At 36.9% G+C, this 20,132-nt stretch overlaps 1 protein-coding gene across 3 annotated transcripts in view; it reads left to right on the top strand.

Moving 5' to 3' along the window:
- Positions 1–20,132, top strand: part of LOC121970545 (beta-galactosidase 8-like) — a 62,676-nt gene that overhangs the window by 22,590 nt on the left and 19,954 nt on the right. For 2 of the 3 annotated variants that reach the window (XM_042521328.1, XM_042521337.1), the window contains 3 exons: positions 435–625; positions 739–810; positions 954–1,103. In XM_042521328.1, the coding sequence (XP_042377262.1) occupies positions 435–625; positions 739–810; positions 954–1,103 (413 nt within the window). Of the gene's footprint in view, positions 1–434; positions 626–738; positions 811–953; positions 1,104–13,658; positions 14,415–20,132 lie in introns of those variants that run through there. The other variant, XM_042521345.1, reaches the window with a different exon arrangement.

The following is a 20,132-nucleotide window of genomic DNA, read 5'->3' as shown; positions in this document are numbered from 1 at the left end:
TCCATTTTATAAGAACTGGAAAATAAACTTGCTTATGCTTTTGTTCCTAGAGAAAGGGTCAAAGTCGAGAGATGAAGGCAAGATTTGAACCCAAGGCCATCAACAAAATTCTAAGACCCTTACTAAGTATGCTAGTCGTCACCTCTAACAATATTTTGAAAAGAAATGAAGGGATAAGTTAGTTGGTAGCAGTTATAACTGTACATATTTTCTATATCTGCCTGACAATGTAGTGTAGTGTGCTTGTGTAAAAAGAAGGCAGCCCTTTTTCCAAGGTCTATAATTTCACTTGACTTTGGTATATTGTTTCTGATGAATAAGTACTTGTTCCACTATTATGAGATTTTCTTATTTATGAGTGTTCCCTTTTCCAAGTATAAGAATCACATTCCATGGATATATGAAGTTTTAGGTTCAATGTTGTGTCATTGCAGCATTAAGGAGAGTTATTCAGAAGTACAGTGGAGTAGTTCTGCCTCGTGCCCCTCCTGATAATAAAAAATTAGGATATGGCCTAGTTGATCTCCGCAAGATTGCCTCTTTTAATGAGGTTCTCAATGACATATATGATTCAACCATGGTAGTCAAAAGTGAACATCCTATGTCGATGGAGACAGTTGGCCAGGTATGGCCCACCTAAAATATTGTTGCATATTTTGGTTCGTCCATTTGCTCTAGTTTTCAACTACTTTGAGTCAATATACCTTCTTAATTCTAATATTTTATTCTTGTCTTCAGATGTTTGGATTTATGTTGTATGCGTCTAAATTACCTCCGAGGAAAAGAAGTAGCATCCTAAAAATTCTGAAGGTTGAAAACTCAAAATTTCTAGGTCCCATTTAGCTTCTTTATACTGCATTTTTCATTCTAATCTATAAATTTTTTTCCATTATAAAATTCCAAACTTATCACTGCTAAATGAAGACATTTATACACTGTAAATTTGCTGGCAGGTGCACGATAGAGCCCAAGTTTTTGTTTCATGTGGTTTGGACAAAGCTGGAGGCCATCCTATATACATTGGTGTAATTGAAAGATGGTCGAATAGGGAACTTCTGATTCCCAAAATCTCTTGTTCCTCAAATAGCAGCTTACTTATTCTGGTATGCATATCAGTTGTTGCTTTTAGGATGCACATTTTTACACTTGGCACACCATGCCAAAAGAACTTGTAACCTATATCTGTTTTTAATGACATAAACAACACTTCTTTTGACAATCTTATTAATTAAGAAAATGATTTCAAAAAGTTCTAATAAAAACTCACACACAATCCAAAACTGTATAGTTTATTTTTTTTCCCAGAACTTTATTGGTGTCATAGCATCCACTATAAAATCAACATCAACTCTTAAAATTTTGTTTTGACATGCCTTACCTACAACCAACAATTAAAATACTGTTCCGTGTTGCCCGACACAGATGGTTTTTACTGTTCTGTCGCTGGAGCGAAACCAACACAGGATGCGGGATAATTTTGTGCGTCATCGTGTGCGTCACATGATAGATGGAGTTGCATCGCGTGACAAAAGGAATTGCGTGTCGCCGGACAGAAAGAATCGCGACAGAAGGAATCAATTCAATTCCTTCTATCGATCGATTAATAAAAAAACGCTATATAACGTAGGTGGCAATAGCGGCGAGCGATCATAGTGGGAAGGCAGCAGTGAAGTGACAGTGAGGCAACGAGGCGATTGTTGGGGCCTGTTGACCGGTTAGAAGGGGGGTTGAATAGCCCTGCACAAATAAAAAACCAACCCTTCTCGGACTTAAAGGAACACTTGCATAATCGATAAATAGAAGAAACTGAAAGAGAGACTCAGATAGTTTTACTTGGTTACAACCGGGGAGGTTGTTAATCCAAGGAAATGATGCGTACTAATTTCTCCTTCAAGCAGAGAAGTCTCTTTACAGCAATGAAAGCTCAGAAAGGGAGAAGCTAAATAAAAGAAAAAAGCTCACAAGTGTTGTATTAAGAATTGCTTATTCTACTTAGCTTCTTGGACCAAGGCTATATTTATAACCTTGGTCAGGGCGTCTGGAAGGATTCTAGGCGCCTGTAAGGGGATAAAACTTTATCCCTTTCGCAACAGATCGTAGTCAAACACGATCTGGATAATATCGCATTCCGGGCGCCCGGACCTTTAAAGTCAACCATGTTGACTTTTTCGGTCCGGGCCCTCTGCTCCGGTGTCGCTCGCATCGGTTCAGGTCTTCCGCTTTGGCTCCGCTCGCTTGAGTGATTTCATCCATCCGGAATAGGGCTCACTTGAACCCAACTTCCGGTCTTCTCCTCGAGCAAGCTTCCGCTCCGGCTTCTCGTACCTCGGAATTGTTGCATGCTTCCTTCTCGTCTGCCAGTGTACTCTTCCGCAGCTTCATCCCTCAGACCCATTGAGCCCATCGACTCTCTCCCGTGCTGACCTTCTCGCTAGCTGCGTCTTTTGCTCCTCGAGCAATCTTCTGCTCCAGCTTATCGTCCCTCGGAAACATCGCACGTTCCTTCTCTTCCGTTGGTGTACTCTTCTGTAACACCTCGTCCGTCATACGCATCGAGCCTGTCGACTCTCTCCCATGTCGTCCTTCTTGCTAGTTGCGTCTTTTGCTCGACTTCTTGTGCTCCTAGGCTCCTGCACACTTATACACAAGGTTAAACACAACAGGACCTAACTTAACTTGTTTGATCACATCAAAACTACCTTGGGGTACCAACAGCGACGACCACTCTCGAGATGGGTATGATTTCAATTTGACCTAAACGAGTAGAGGCGGCGTACCGGAGGCGACGGAGCCTTATAGGAGGCGTCAGAGATGTCGCGGAACTCCTCTGGTGCCGTTGGAGGTATTGCGGGACCAAGTGTCCTAGAGGCGCCTTCGATCCCTCTTCGCAAAAGCCACGGTGCGAAAGTTACGGTGGGTCGGAGGCGTGGCGTTACAAGTGTTGCCGGAGGCATCGTGGGACGCCTCTGACACCGCGCATTCGCGAGACATTTCTATTCATCGAAAATTAAACCAATGATTTAAGTAATTCAAATATTTTCCAACTTAGATGTGATTTTTCGAAAGACTTTCATAAATCCTAATTAAATTATTCCTAAAAATATATTTAAAATTTAAAAACTTTTATTAATTAATATTCTGAAAATAATTTTTACTATTTTAAATTTTATTTAAAAATTCTACAAAAAATTTAATAAATCAAATTTATATTATGATAATTTTTTTATTTTTTTATTACTGTTTTACTATTTAATTGATATTTTGATTTTTTTACCATTTTAAATATATTTTATTTAAATTAATAATTAAATAAATAAATAATTAATTAATTTATATAATTATTATATATAAAGTAGCATTTTTTTATTAATTTATATACTTATTATATATAATATTTTTCTTGTCTTAGAATAAATTTAAAATTTGGATCCATGAATATTAAGATATTTATTTTTTTTCACTTTTAGGATTCTTGCTTCCAAAATAAATGAAACATCTATTTTTGTCTTAGAATGTCTTTACCTGATCTGCCTAGGAAATTTATCAATACTTTATTTTAGAAATTTTGATAAAGATATGCTCTCAAGTTTATGATTCCTAATAAAATACTTATAATCTTGTGCACTTCTAATTATTTTAAATTGAAAAAATTGAATTAATATTCCAAGGAGATTGTTTTAAGTTTACTTTATAAAAATGTGTTATGGAAGATTGCTTTCAGTAAGTTGCTTTTTATATACTTAGTTTGTAAGTTTACAATGACAGATATTCTTGATGTTGTTATTTAAAAAAGGGCAACCCGGTGCACGAAGCTCCCGCCATGCAGGGTCCCGAAGAAGGATCCATTGTACGCAGTCTTACCTTACTTTTTGCAAAAGGTTGTTTCCAGGATTCGAACCTGTGACCTTTTGGTCATATGGTAGTAACTTTACTGTTGCACCAAGGCTCCCCTTCTTTTCTTGATGTTGTTATTATTATTCTTAATTTTTTATAATGCATAGGTAATGACACTAAAACAACAATCTCATGATTCAACTTGGAGACACACGTCAATTAGAAAATCGATTCCATTGGCAATGTTTACATTGCGATATGATTCGACACGGCTGTAGAGTCACACGCCTAAAACAACATCTTGCTGGTGGATATCTGAATGTTTCTAATTGTCCAAAAGTTTTTCAAGAAGTTTGTCGTGCAATGAAAGAGGAACTTGATGGCAAAAAAGTATTAAAGTATAAACAACAATAACAATGTGAACTTGTTGATAGCCGAAGCTCTAAAAAACCAATCTATGATGAATTTGAAGGTCGTGGTAAAGTTTCAAATGACGAAGATTTTTTTAACAACTCTCAGTGCCTCTTGAACTCAATATGAGAGCAAAATATGCAACATAGAAGTGACTCCGTTGGTGTTGGTGGAAGTGGCTCACCTACCACAAAAATATTGGGAAGGAGTGCAAGTGTTCGTATTACTTCGACACAAGGTGATATTGGTCGTTTTTTCCCTCGGATGAAGACGTGCAGTTGATATTGCTGATTTTGATCCATTGACATTCCCAGACCAAGCTAGCAAATATGTTATGATTGATGATATATATACAAAAGAGCATAAGAAATCAATCGGTCAAAGTATTATTAAATTTTTTCGTTTTAATCATATTCCCTCTAATGCAGCAAACAACACATACTACTGTAGCATGGTGTCGAACATCCAAAAATCTAGTCCCGGTATTCAACCTTCGATTGCATATGAAATTGTCGGTCCATATTTAGATGAACAAGTGGAGGTGATCAAGACTTGGATTCTATCATGCAAGAAACAATAAAGCTTATATAGGGTTACGTTGATGTGTGATGGCTTGGACAAGACCTACACGAATAAGCATTATCAACTTTCTATTATACTACAATAGAAAGATGATATTTCATAAATCTATTCATGCAACTACATACTATCATGATGCATCCTACATATATCGTTTGATGGATAGTATAGTTCAAGAGATAGGTGCTGAACATATAGCGTAAGTGATTATAGATAATGGTGCCAACTTTAATAGGGTTGGAGAGTTATTGGAGCAAAAGTATCAACTATTATTTAGGACACTATGCGCAGCACAGTGTATCGATTTGATGATAACATATATTAGTAAACTTGATATAGTGAAGAAGGTAGTGAAAAAATGTCAACCTTTAACAAAATTCCTCTATAATCATCATCGGGTTCATAGATTAATAAGGAAATTTATTGATGGGGAGAGTTTGCGACCAGGAGCGACTAAGTTTACCACTCACTTTCTCTTGTTAAAATTGTTGAATTAGAAAAAAGTCGGATTGAATGCTATGTTCTTTTCTGAGGATTAGGAAGCCTCTCAATATTCTAACATGACCGAAGGTAAGGAGGCGCAAAAAATTATTATTTTTGTTAGATTTTGAGACTATATTGCAGATATTCTTATAAAAGTAGAACCCTTGTACGTTGTTCTACGTAAAATTGATATGGATAAGAAGTCACAAATGGACAATGCTTACTACCTAATTCATAAAGTAAAAGAGAAAATTAAGAGACATATATAATCACCAACCAAGTATTAATATAACATTGATATAATCACTATAAGATGGGACGATCAAATAGGAAAATATATTCATTTGGCAAGTACATATTTTTTAATGATAAAGGATTTTTAATATTGTTAATAATTATATATGTTTGATTATTGTAGGTTATTATCTCAATTCGATATATTAATACTGTCATAATCTTGACACAAATGATGATTTATTAGTGACCCTCCTACATGTAATATCAAGACAACAAACAAATTGAGAATCAATTGCCGAGACTATTAATGAAAGTCGATTATTTTGAGAGACATATGGTTTTTTTAATGATCCTATTGCAGTGTCATGTATATATAAAATGGATGCAGGTAAATATAGTCAAAATTATTAATAATTATTGTTAATAAATATAAATACTATTTTAATTTTGTTCTTATTTATATTACAGTTGAGTGGTGGTTACAATATGGAGTGATCCTGTCCGAATGCTGAATCAACGGACGCTGGGCACGGGGCGCTTTTCGACTGTTGACGTGGATCTTCGCCTGGTAGCACGAAGCTCCGGTGAACTTGCACAAAAGTCGTGCCGGGAAGGGGTTCCCGGCGGCGACCCTCCGACGCTCAAGTTAGGCGAAGCTCAAGAGAGAAAAAGTGGCTCAAAAACTCATAGAAAGCGTACCTTGGGCGAAGAATGAGAGCCTTTATATAGGGCAGCGAAGAAGTGAGTGTACACCTACCGAGGTGTACACGTGTCCAGGGCCCATACCCCAGTAAGGGCTTGTCAGTGAGCTTCCCTAACCCATACTGCTACAGTCTCAGCATGTCCTCGATGGGACAGCGGAATCCCCTGTCACAAGATTTGGAGCATGGCCTACACGTGAAACATACCTGCTGTCAGAAAAAGACGTCCCTTGTCCTTTTCCCCTTTGCTCCAGATCAGGCGTCCGGGCGGACAGCTCCCCCAACATCCGACCGGACATATGCGGTGGTTTACTTGGGGAGATTCTCCCTCACGTGCTTTGGGGAGACTATTAGCAGTATGTTACCTTATGGCTTTGGCCGAGCGTGCAGTCCGCTCGGCCCTGCAACCTTTTCCACTGAGCTCCGGAACCCTGATTTCGACAAGGCGCCTTTAACCATCAGCCGAACATCGTCCGGTCGGCCAGCCGATCGGACCCATCCCTCTCCGGACGTTCGATTCCACCGGACGGCCGGCCGATCGTCCGGTCGGACCCGGCCCTTTCCGGATGGACAACTGCCACTTTGACTTCCAAGTGGCGTTGACTCCACAAGGCGGGGTTCCCTGTTCTCACTACCGGATCATGGAGGATTAACTCTAAATTTGAAAAAGATTGTAATACAAATTCTCTCACGATGTTTTCAAGTGGTTGTGAAAGAAATTGGTCAACTTTCTCCCTTATTCATACAAAAGTACGAAATCATCTTTTTTATCATTGCTTGAAGAAGATAGCCTACATTCATTATAATATGTGTCTTCAACTAAGAGTAATAACATAAGAGAATGAAGAACAAGAGTTTGGTGATGTATACCCATTTGATATTGGATTTGTCCAAATTGAGAATGATCCAATAATAGATTAGTGGAGTGCTGTTGAGGTTGAGCTCACCATGACCATCTCAATTTCTTACTTATAAAGATTGAAAAAAATACAAGTCAAAGGAAATATTTGTAAGGAAGAAGAAGGTAATGAAACTTTTGATCAAGAATTTCAATTTTTTTTGGATATCGGTCTAGACGTTCTCAAACATCCCAACCCCAAATCCAACCAAAGTCCATAGATAAAGGCAAAAGCAAAGGCAAAGCCCTTGTAATTTTTTACTAAAAAGAAAGAAAAAGACAAACCTCATGCTTTTACGGGAAGGGGTTAATTGATAATTAGTAAAAATCCACTCGATGCAATTGATGAGCAAGAACATGATGAGAGTGATGAAACATCATATGTAGTCTAATGAGAAGTTCGAAATATGGATAGTGATGTTGTTAGCAGTGCAAGTATTCATGAAAGTGATGACAGTGGCGATGCTCCTCTACTTTAGCACAGGAGCCATGGATATGCAAGACAAATTACGCATGCAACTTAAAATTATGATCATTGATACGGGTTATGACAGGACGGCCTGGCGAGTGAAGGAGGGGTCAAGGTAGAGGAAGATAGGAAAGATATATAATCGGTTGAGTGAAGGTCGAGTGAGCACTCACGTGCTCATATATGCTCGGCCGGGCAAAGCCCGCCCGAGCATAAAGACATTTAGCCTTATATATGATTCTTAGCATGTTACCGGCCGACCGAGTACCCACGTGCTCATATATGCTCGGCCGGGCAAAGCTCGCCCGAGCATAAATACATTTAGCCTTATATATGATTCTAAGCATGTTATCGGCCAACCGAAAGCCAAGCGAGCATTCACGTGCTCATATATGCTCGGTCGGGCAAAGCTCGCTCGAGCATAAAAGCACTTAGCCTTATATATGGTTCTCAGCATATTATCGGCCGACCGTAGGCCGAGTGAGCATCCCTATGCTCATAACACACTCGGTTGGGCAAAGCCTGTCGGCACATAAAGGCACTTAGCCTTATATATAATTCTTTGCATATTACTTGCCGATCGCAGGCCGAGCGAGTATCCCTATGCTCATATACACTTGGTCAGGCAAAACCCGCTCGAGCATAAAGGCACTTAGCCTTATATATCTCAGCATATTACCGGCCGACCGCAGGTCGAGCGAGCATCCCTATGCTCATACACACTCGGTTGGGTAAAGCCCGCCTGAGCATAAAGACATGCTCAATAGGAGGTATTCCTAATATATATATATACGACCGGCTTGAACGACCGACCGAGACAGGTTCAACAGAAGGTATTCTTAATATACGGTCGACATGAACGACCGGCCGAGACATGTTCAGCAGAAAGTATTCTTAATATACGGTCGGCTTGAACGATTGGCCGAGACAGACCCAACATAATATTTGGCGGGAAATGTCTTCTAGAAGCTTCTTCAGTTACAATGGCGTGCCCCCCATCACAAATATAAGTCACAAACAACAAAAGAGGTACATCTGGGTTACAAAAAAGATTCCTTAAATGATTATTGCACGAATTATAGAAGATGACTTCATCTTCTAACAAACCCTAACGAACCGGGGATTAGTTCACGATTACGGAGGTCACGTGAGGTAGTATAAAAAGGGGGATCCTCTCTGTTGGCAAGGTACGCAAGTTCTAGCATCTAAATTCTGTTTCACTTCAGTTACTGTGCTTCTTCTTTTCTTCCACCTTTGAGAGAGAAACTGACTTGAGCGTCGGAAGGCCTAGTCAGGGATCCCCACCTCGGTTTTGGGCCACTAACGCTTTGTTGGTTTGTCTCGTTGTGCATAGGATCACGGAGGGCTTCTTCCGGATCTCTAAGAGGTTATCTTCATCAGGTATCGTCGTTCATCGGAGCCAGCGCTCGTCTTCGCAGATTTCATATAGGATCAATCATAAAGCTAGAAGTAGAACTATTCAATAGCAACGTCGATATAAGGGTGACAAGTAAAAGAAAGCTCATAATTATCAAGATTTGCGAGAGAGATTAACTGAGATTGATTTTGGTCAAAGTTCATCATACTCGCAACTTTCTTATTATAACTCTGATGCATCATATGGTGATCCATCATACAGAGCTTGAGGATGTTTGCTTATCCTTATCCTTATCTTGTACCTATATCTGTTTCGATTTCAAGTAGTGCTAGTTCAAATCCAACTGGATTGAATCGAGACACGTTGATGGACATGTGGAAAAATCAATATTAATATTGTATGTCATACGATGATTATTTAATTTGGGCGTTGGAGAATTATGGAGTTGACCTAAGCAGAATGTTACAAGAACCAATGCTTCCATTTGATTCATGCCACTCATTTTGGTATTAGTAAGGTAACATATTATGATGTATCAATTTTAATTCAAGTTATTGATTGATTAATTTTCTTTAAATAAAATTATATTTAATTATTTTTTCTAACCATATTAAGTTGTCCAATAATTGAGAATTTATATAAAATCAATATGCAATTTATTTTTAAATTATACAAAATAAACATATTTATCTAATAATTACTATATATATAAATAAAAAAATACTACACTATACGATACCGAAATCGTATCGTTCCGATTTGGACCGAAACCTCGGTACGGATTGAGATTTTAAACGTTGCCTACAAATCTTACACTAGCACTCTTGAAAATATAAATGTTGCTAATGCCAACATGACACAACCACCACTGCCCTGCTTGATGATCACCTCTTGTGCAATCTGTTAGTACCCGGGGTAGTTTGATGTGGTAAACTAAGTTCAGTTAGGTCCTGTTGTTTTTGATCCTTGTGTCTAAGTGTGTAGGAGCTTAGGAATACAAGAAGTCGAGCGGAAGACATAGCTAGCGAGAAGGATGACACAGGAAAAGAGTCGACAGGCTCGGTGCATCCGAAAGACGAGATGCTGTGGAAGAGTACACTAGCAGACAAGAAGGACTTGCGTGGCGGTCCGAGGGACGAGAAGCCGGTAAGGAAGGCTGCTCGAGGAGAAGGTCGAAATTGGGTTCGGATGAGCTCAACTCCGGTTAGCCGGAGCATCACCCAAGCGAAGAGAGCAGCAAAGGAGCTAATCTGCCGTATGGAAGGCGCCTTCAATGAACAGTATGAAGGCGCCTTCCAGCCTTTGTGCCTTTCGATAATCGTTAGCCGCGGATAGAGTTTTATTCGGAACAGATAAAACTTATCTGATGGAAGGCGCCTTGGACCTTATTGGAGGCGCCTTTAAGCTGCGGATAGAGTTTTCCAGGGGCTATAAAAAGACCCCTAGACCTAGGAAATAATGAACAACTGAATTATAAGTCTTGTATTCACTTCCTTGTCATTCTGTGTATAAGAGGCTACTCCGCCTTCAACAAAGTAGTTTTTCTAGCGAAGCTTTCTTCAATGCCTTGAATTAATAACCACCTATGTTGTAACCAAATAAATAGATTATCCTCTTACTTTTCTTTAATTATTCAGTTTTATTATTCTTTTTATTATTATTGTGCTACTAATCAAATCAAAAGAACGAGAAGGGGTTTATTTTTTTTAAGGCAATTCACCTCTCTCTTACTAGTCCCGCTACGCCAACAAGTGGTATCAGAGCCCAACTACTTTAGAAGGGCTAACCACCGGCTGAAGTACAAAAACAATAGTCGGACTGAGCATTTATCCGCCGAAGTTCGAGGGAGACTTCACACAATGGAAACGTCGGATGGAAGTATTTTTTAAAACAGATTTTGAAATTCTCTTAATTATGAAATATGGTTTTGGAGCCCCCACAGACTAACAAGGTGCTGAGAAAGAGGAGCACTGATGGACAAAGAAAGAACCAGCGGACTTCGTAGTTAAAGGACGAGCCAAATTCTATCTGCTGAGCATGCTACCTCCGCAGGAAGTTAGCAAAATCGGTACTTAAGAATCAACAAAGGATCTTTGAGAGAAGTTCCTGAAACTACATGAAGAAACGTCCGAAGCAAAGCTCACGAGACGGGACCTCTCGGGAATCAAATCAGTAACATCCGGATGGTAGAAGGCGAATCGGTTGCTCATCTACACGGAATAATCAAGGAGCTAATCACTAGATTAACGAACCTCGGAGAAACGGTAACTAATCGGGACGTGCAAAGGTATGCCTTAAATGCATTCCCAAGAACATCGGAATGAACATCTATAATAGACTCCTACTATATCTCCAAAGATCTCGAGGTAAGTACATTAGAAAATCTTTTTTCCACTTTCAAATTACACGAGTCTCGGTGTGCAAGACAAAGAAAGGAACCAAGTTAGAACTTAGCACTACAAGCCTAGAAGGGTGGACTAGATTCTGACTCCAAAGCATCCATCGACGTAGATGAAGCAGTATTACTGATAAGGAAATTTAATAGATTTATTAAATCTAATAAATTCAAGTCGTAGGCGAAAAATGACTTTCAAAGCAAAAGGAAGATTCGATGTTACAATTGCCAAGAAGAAGGACACAACGACTGCCCCAAACTGAAAAAGGAGAAAGACAAGGGAAAAAGACCAACAAGATCGAAGCTCAAGAATTTAAAGATAATATGGGATGAATCTTTGTCCTCGGAGTCTGAGATCGAGGCCTACGTCGGATTAGCCCTACTGGTCGACTACCAAGAAGAAAGTGAAAGCAGTTCAGAGATAAGCATTGATGAAGGGGGAGGATCTTCAGAAGAAAGTTGCGATGAAGGAGGAGCATTAGAACATGAGGTAAGTAAGGTACGTGCCTTACCTCCTGAAAAGTCATTTCAATTTATTAAGGTACTCTCCAAGGATTTAGTAAAACTAGAAAGAAAAAATGCTAGGATAAAACTAACTTTAGGTAATTCATGCCCCATAATAAGGTATGATAATCTAAGAATAGAAAATGATAAATTGAAAGTACAAATAGAAAAATTAGAAAATGACTATGCATGTTTGTATTCAAATAGTTATCAAAAATCAAAATTTAGACATTATAGTAGAATCAACTGGTACATTAGAAATCACTTGGGATAGATAAGGAAAATCCCTAGAAATTATGTATCTCCAAAATTTTTTATAAATCCAATAGGTAGGAACCTATATTGGATTCCAAAATCTTTTTTAGATTAAAATTTATCTTTTTTGAAATTGTCTCAATTAGAAAAATATTTTTTTTTCTGTTCGTATTCTGAGTTAATTTATTTTTTTACTTCCCGATGATTTAATCTACAAATAAATTTTTTTCCAATTTTTTTTAACGAAAAACATACTTTGAAATTTAAAATTATTTTACAGACTTAAAATTTAAAAATCTTATTTTTTGTGATAAAATATAATATTATCTGTTAAAAGAAATTCGAAATTAAAAATTCAAAGTAAATAGAAATTTGAAAACTTTTACTTTTTCTGCCATTAAACTAAGATTTCTTGTTATGTACCCATAGAAATTTATATAAAAATTTTCTACCTGTTTATGTTATGTTTCTTTTTTTTTTATGTGATAAAAGGGGGAGAAATAGTTACAAATTAAGGGGGAGATGTGCCCCTAGAATTCTTTTGTTTTTTATGAAATTTGCAATTTTTATTAACTCGCTTAATTCCTATAATTTTTATCCTTGTATTTCTTTTTGCAATTAACTTGTTTAAATCATTGCTTTACTATATTATTGCATTTTTAACCCTAGAACTTGGATTGATGCACATAAAAAAGAGAGTAATTGTTAATACCTTGAGTAGTTTTGATGTGATCAACTAAGTTCAGTTAGGCCCTATTGTGTTTGATCCTTGTGTCCAAGTGTGCAGGAGCTTAGAAACACAAGAAGTCAAGCGGAAGACACAGCTAGCGAGAAGGATGGCACGGGAAGAGAGTTGACGGGCTCGATGCATTCGAATGATGAGATGCTGCGGAAGAGTACACCGATGGACGAGAAGGACGCGCCGGTGGTCGAGGGATGAGAAGTGCGGGAGGATGGCTGCTCGAGGAGAAGGTCGGAGTTGGGTTCGGGTGAGCTCAACTTCGGTTAGCCGGAGCATCACCCACGCGAAGAGATTAGCAAAGGAGCTGATCTGCCGTATGGAAGGCGCCTTCGATGAACAGTACGAAGGTGTCTTCCAGCATTTGAAGGCGCCTTCCGATAGTTGTTAGCCGTGGATAGAGTTTTATTCGCAGCGGATAAAACTTATCCAATGGAAGGCGCCTTGGACCTCATTGGAGGCGCCTTCAAGATGCGGATAGAGTTTTCCAGGGGCTATAAAAAGACCCCTGGACCTAGGAAATAATGAACAATTGAACTACAAGTCTTGTATTCACTTCCTAGTCATTCTGTGAGCTGTTAATGTCTATAAGAGGCTACTCCGCCTTCAACAAAGTAGTTTTTTTAGTGGAGCTTTCTTCAATGCCTTGGATTAACAATCACCTATAGATTGTCTTCTTACTTTTCTTTAATTGTTCGGTTTTATTATTCTTTTTATTATTATTGTGCTACTAATCAAATCAAAAGAGCGATAAGAGGTTTATTCTTTTTTGTAGGCAATTCACCCCCCTCTTGCCGGCCCCACTGCGCCAACACAATCCTCCTTGACAAGTCGCCCTCTTCATCAGGAGCAATATGCTAGAAGCAATTGGTGTCACCTTCATCACTCTTACCATAACCACTTCTATCAGTAGATATTTCTACACACAAGCCCCATACCTCCATAAGTTGTATCCCAACACATTTTCTCTGTTGACCACCACTTTACCTTAGCAAGGCACATCCTATCACTCAGATAGCTTGAAGGCTATTGGAAGATGACTAGCATTCTTTTTTTTTTTAAGCAAGATATCAAATTTGTCCGCCCGTCTATGTTATGCTGGAAACATGCCATGAATTGTGGATGCTATTTGAGTAGGAAATCCCCCACAATTTCTCTTTCTCCCTTTCTGTGTTTTTCAAAGAAACAGTCCTCTTGCAAGTGGCCAAATATGAAGCATCCTCATTCTTCCCCTTGTGAATAAGTATAACCCTCCCAGCTAGCCAACGTCATATCTCGTGTTCTTGAACTTACGTACTCTATATATCTTGATTGTACGACTAAGTCATCTCTTTATAAAATATCCTTATCAATTAATTGTTCTCTTCTGATTCAATTAGTTCAATCCCTCTTTGATTTGGTAAAGACAAACTTGGCGAATTCTTGGCTTAAACCAAACTCTTATTTCATAAGATCTGTATCTCAATGTATCTCACACTCAAGCCTTGTTTAAATTATTTGTCAGCTATTGAATAATGATTTTACTCACAACCAAGGTTTAAAATCTCGACTCGTGTCGAGGTTTCAGTTCCATACTAGAACGATACGATTTCGGTATCGTATCGTGCCATGCCGATATGGTTTTAGTATTTTTTATTTTTATATAATAATTATTAGATAAATATGTTTATTGTGTATAATTTAAAAATAAGTTGTATATTGATTTTATATAAATTCTCAATTAGTGGACAACTTTATATGGTTAGAAAAAAGAATTAAATATAATTTTCTTTAAAAAAAAATTAATCTATCAATAATTTGAATTAAAATTGATACATCACAATATGTTACCTTACTAATACCAAAAGGAGTGGTGTGAATCAGATGAAATTAGTGGTTCTTGTAACATTCTGTTTAGGTCAACTCCATAGTTCTTCAACGTTCAGATTAAATAATCATCCCATGACATGCAATATTGATATAGATTTCTCCACATGTCCATCAACGTGTCTCGATTAAACATTGGAAGTTGGATTTGAACTGGCACTACTAAAATCGGAACGAGTACAAGCACAGGATAAGGATAAGCATACGTCCTCGAGCGCTGGTATGATGGATCACCATATGATGCATCAGAGTTATAATAAGAAGGCTGCGAGTATGATGAACTTCGACCATAATCAATCTCAGTTAAACTCTCCAGCATATCTCGATAATTTTGAGTTTTCTTTTGTTTGTCACCCTTATGTCGACGTTGATATTGAATAATTCTACTTCTAACTTTATGATCATAATCTTGAGTTGCATGTGTGTAATCTGTCTCGATAATTTTGAGTTTTCTTTTGTTTGTCACCCTTATGTCGACGTTGATATTGAATAGTTCTACTTCTAATTTTATGATCATAATCTTGAGTTGCATGTGTGTAATCTGTCTTGCATGTCCATTGCTCCAGTGCTAGAGTAGGGGAAATATAATTTTTACCACCAGAGCGTCACCACTATCATCACTTCCATGAGTACTTGCATTGCTATCAACATCACTATCCACATTTCAAACTTCTCGTCAGACTACATATAATGTTTCATCAGTGTCATCATGTTCTTGCTTATCAATTGCATTGAGTGGATTTTCACTAATTCTCAATTGACCCCTTCCCGTAAAAGCAGGAGGTTTACCTACCAGAGCATCACCACTATCATCACTTCCCTGAGTACTTGCATTGCTATCAACATCACTATCCACATTTCGAACTTCTCGTTGGACTACATATAATGTTTCATCACTGTCATCATGTTCTTGCTTATCAATTGCATCGAGTAGATTTTCACTAATTCTCAATTGACCCCTTCTCGTAAAAGCAGGAGATTTACCTTTTTCTTTCATTTTAGTAAAAATTACAGGAGCTTTGTCTTTGCTTTTGCCTTTATCTTTAGACTTTAGTTGGGTTTGGGGTTGGGATGTTTGAGAATGTCTAGACCAAGATATAGAAAATCAAAATTTTTAATCAAAAGCTTCATCATCTTCTTCCTCGTAGATATCTCCGTAGCTTGCATTTTTTCAATGTGGTGGGTCCACTACTTCATCAAGTAATGGATTCTCAGTCTCAATAACACTCCACCATAATTCTCAGTTTAGACTAATCCAATATGGTCTACATCACTAGACTCTTGTTCTTTATTCTCTGTTATTGCTCTTAAGTTGAAGGCGCATATTATAATGAACGTAGACCATTTTCTCTAAGCGATGATAAGAAAGACAATTTCATACTTTTGTATGAATGAGGGAGAAAATTGACCAATTTCTTTCACAACCACTTGAAGATGTCTGTGAGAGAATTCGTATTACAATCTTTTTCAAATTTAGAGCTGATCTTCCATTTTGTAACCACCATTCAGCTCAAAAATAAATAAGAACAAAATTAAAATAGTATTTATATTTGTTGACAATAATTAGTAATAATTTTTACTATATTTATCTGCATCCATTTTATATATACATAACACTACAATAGGAATTGATTCTCAATTCCTCCATTTACTAAAAGAGTCATATGTCTTGAAATAATCGACTTTCATTAATAGTGTCAACAATTGATTTTCAATTTGTTTGTAGTCTTGATATTACATGTCTGAGGGTCACAAATAAATCATTATTTGTGGCAAGATTATAACGGTATTGAATCTATTGATATGCCGAATTGAGATAATAATCTACAATAATTAAATATATATAATTATTAATAACAATATTATAAATCCTTTATCATTAAAAAATATATACCTGCCAAATGAATATATTTTCCCATTGATCATCACAGCTTGTAGTGATTATATCAATGTAATGTATTAGGCAGTAAACGTTGCCCATTTGTGGCTTCTTATCTATATCGATTTTACGTAGAACAACGTACAAGGGTTCTACTGTTATAAGTATATCTGCGATGTAATTCCAAAGTTTAACATATATAATAATTTTTTGCACCTCTTTACCTTTGGTCGTGTTAGAATATCGAGAGACTTCCCAATCCTCAGAGGTGAACATGACTTTCAATTCGACTTTTTTCTGATTCAACGATTTTAATAGGAGAAAGTGAGTGGAAAACCTAGTCGCTCCTAGTGGCAGAATCTCCCCATCAATAAATTTCCTCATTAATCAATTAACCCAATGATGATTATAGTGGAATTTTGTTAAAGATTGACCTTTTTTCACTATCTTCTTCACTATCGAGTTTACCGATATTTGGCATCATCAAATTGATGTAGTGTGCTGCGCATGATGTCCAGAATAATGTTTAATACTTGTGCTCCTACAACTCTCTAGCCCTCTTAAAGTTGACACCGTTATCTGTATCTGTTCTATATGTTCTGCACCTATCTCTTGCATTATACTATCCATCAAACAATATATGTAAGGTACATCATGATAGTTTGTAGTTGCATCAATATATTAATAAAATATCACCTTCTATTGCAGTATAATATAAAGTTGATAATACTCATTCTTGTAGGTCCTGTCCAAGCCATCACACATCAATGTAATCTTATATAAGCTCCATTGCTTCTTGCATGATAGGATCCAAGTTTTGATCTTCTTCACTTGTTCATCTAAATATGGACTGACAATTTCATATGCAGTTAGAGGTTGAATACCGGAACCAGGTTTTTGAATGTTCGACACCATGCTACGATAGTATGTGTCGTTTGCTGCATTAGGGGTAATATGATTAAAATGGAAAAATTTAGTAATACTTTGACCGATTGATTTCTTATTCTCTTTTGTATATGCATCTTCAATCATAGTTTATTTGCTAGCTTGGTCTGTGAAGGCCAGTGGATCAAGATCAGTAATATCAACTGCACGTCTTCGTCCCGTAGAAGGAAAAAAATGCCCATTACCACCTTGTGTTGAAGTAATACGAACACTTGCACTCCTTCCTAATGTTGTTGTAATAGTTGAGCCACTTCCAACTAGTGCATATTTTGCTCATAGTCATATTGAGTTCGAGAGGCACGAGCTGTTAAAAAATCTTCGTCATTTGGAACTTCACAATGACCTTTAAATTCATCATAGATTGGTTTTTTAGAGCTTCGGCTATCAACAAGTTCACATTATTGTTTCTACTTTAATCCATTTTTGCCATCAAGTTCCTTTTTCATTTTACGACGAAGTTCTTGAGAAACTTTTGGACAATTAGAAATATCCGGATATCCACTAGGAAGATGTTTTATGCGTGTGACCCCATCGTTGCGTCCAATCATATCGCAATACAAACATTGCCAATAAAATTGATTTTCTAATCGACGTGCATGTCTCGAAGCTGAATCATGAGATTATTGTTTTGGTACCATTATCTATGCATTATAAAAAAATTAAGAATTATAATGTCGTCAAAATGTCTTTTTCATTGTAAACTTACAAATTAAGTATATAAAAAACAACTTTCTGAAAACAATCTTCTATAACATATTGTTATAAAGTAAACTTGAAACAATCTCCTAAGAATATTAATTCAACTTTCTAAATTTAGAATGATCAGAAGTGCACAAGATTATAAGTGTTTTATTAGGAATCATAAACTTAATAACATACCTTTATTAAAAATTTTGAAATAAAGGACAGATAATATTTCGTAGGCAGATTTCTAGAATGAAGGACAAATAATATTTCCTAGGTAGATCAAGTAGAGACATTATAAGACAAAAATATATGTTTCATATGTTTTGGAAGCAAGAATCCTAAAAGTGAAAAAAACTAAATATCTTAATATTTGTGGATCCAAATTTCAAATTGATTCTAAGACCCAAAAAAAATAAATATAATAAGTATATAAATTAATACAAAATGCTACTTTATATATAATGATTATATAAACTAACTATTTATTCATTTAAATAATATATATTTAAATGATAAAAAAATATCAGAATATTAATTAAATAGTAAAACAGTAAAAAATAATTTAAAAATATTAGAATATAAATATGATTTATTAGATTTGTTTATATTTTTTTAAAATTTCTAAATAAATTTTAAAATAGTATTTTTTCAGAATATTAATTAATAAAAATTATTTAATTTTTAAAATTTAAATATATTTATATATATTTTTGAGGATAATTTAATTAAGGTTTATGAAAGGCTCTTCGAAATATCATACCTAAGTTGGGAAATATTTGAATTAATTAAATTATTGATTTAATTTTCGATGATTAGAAATGCCTCGTGGACACACGGTGCCGGAGGCGTGTGGCGACGCTTTCGGCGGCGGTTGCGATGCCATGCCTTCGACACACGACTTTCGCGCTGTGGCTCTTGCGAAGAGGGATTGGAGCCACCTCTGGCATGCTTGTGATCCCATGACGCTTCCGGCAATGTCGGAGGAGTCCTGCGACATCTTTGACACCTCTGGTACGCCTCCGTCTCCTCCGGTATGAAGCCTTTGCTTGTTTAAGTCAAATTGAAATCATACTTGTCTGGAGTGGTCACCGCCCTTGCTGCTGCCTCCCTGCTACCGATGATCTCTCGCCGTCGTTGCCTCTTATGTTATATAGCGTTTTTTTATTAATCAATTGACAGAAGGAATCAAATTGCTTCCTTGTGTCGCAATTCCTTCCGTCCCTGACATACGATTCCTTCTGTCGCGTGACGCGATGCGACTCCTGTTGCTCGACGCAACGCGATTCCTTCTATCGCGTGATGCATGACGCATGAAGTTATCCCATCTCCTGTGCCAGTTTCGCTCAAGCTGCGGAATGGTAAAAACTGTCCATGTTGGGCGACACAGAACGGTATTTTAATTGTTGCTCATGACTCAACATAATGACAAGACGTAACTCAAAATTACCACTGATCACTTAACTAATGTTACCATTCCACTACACTGGCCTAGTTAATTCCTTGATTATTCAAACCTGCCTTAGTTCACTTGTTGATGCTTTGTTAGAGGAATGGAGCACCGATGATGTGCTAAGAAGAGATTTAAGGTTGTGCATTTGAGTTAGTTTATGGCTTTATGAATTTACCTAGTTGTTCATCATTGAACATGGTGTGGTTGTGCCATTGAGTTAGTTTATAGCTTTGTGAATTTACCTAGTTGTCCTTCATTAAACTTGGCTGAGACATTAAACTTGGTGCTCAGCCAAACTTGTGCTCAACCAAATTGACCGGGATGATCAGATCTCCAAAAGTTGCAAGTTAATTTTTAGTATGGAATATGATATCATATTGTCATGATCAATTCTTATTATGCATGTACTCCGTAGACTTCTA

This window comes from Zingiber officinale, chromosome 1B (assembly GCF_018446385.1).
Source record: "Zingiber officinale cultivar Zhangliang chromosome 1B, Zo_v1.1, whole genome shotgun sequence".
Lineage (NCBI taxonomy): Eukaryota > Viridiplantae > Streptophyta > Magnoliopsida > Zingiberales > Zingiberaceae > Zingiber > Zingiber officinale.
The sequence above is the reverse complement of the archived record's forward strand: the minus strand, read 5'-3'. Positions and strand labels throughout refer to the sequence as shown.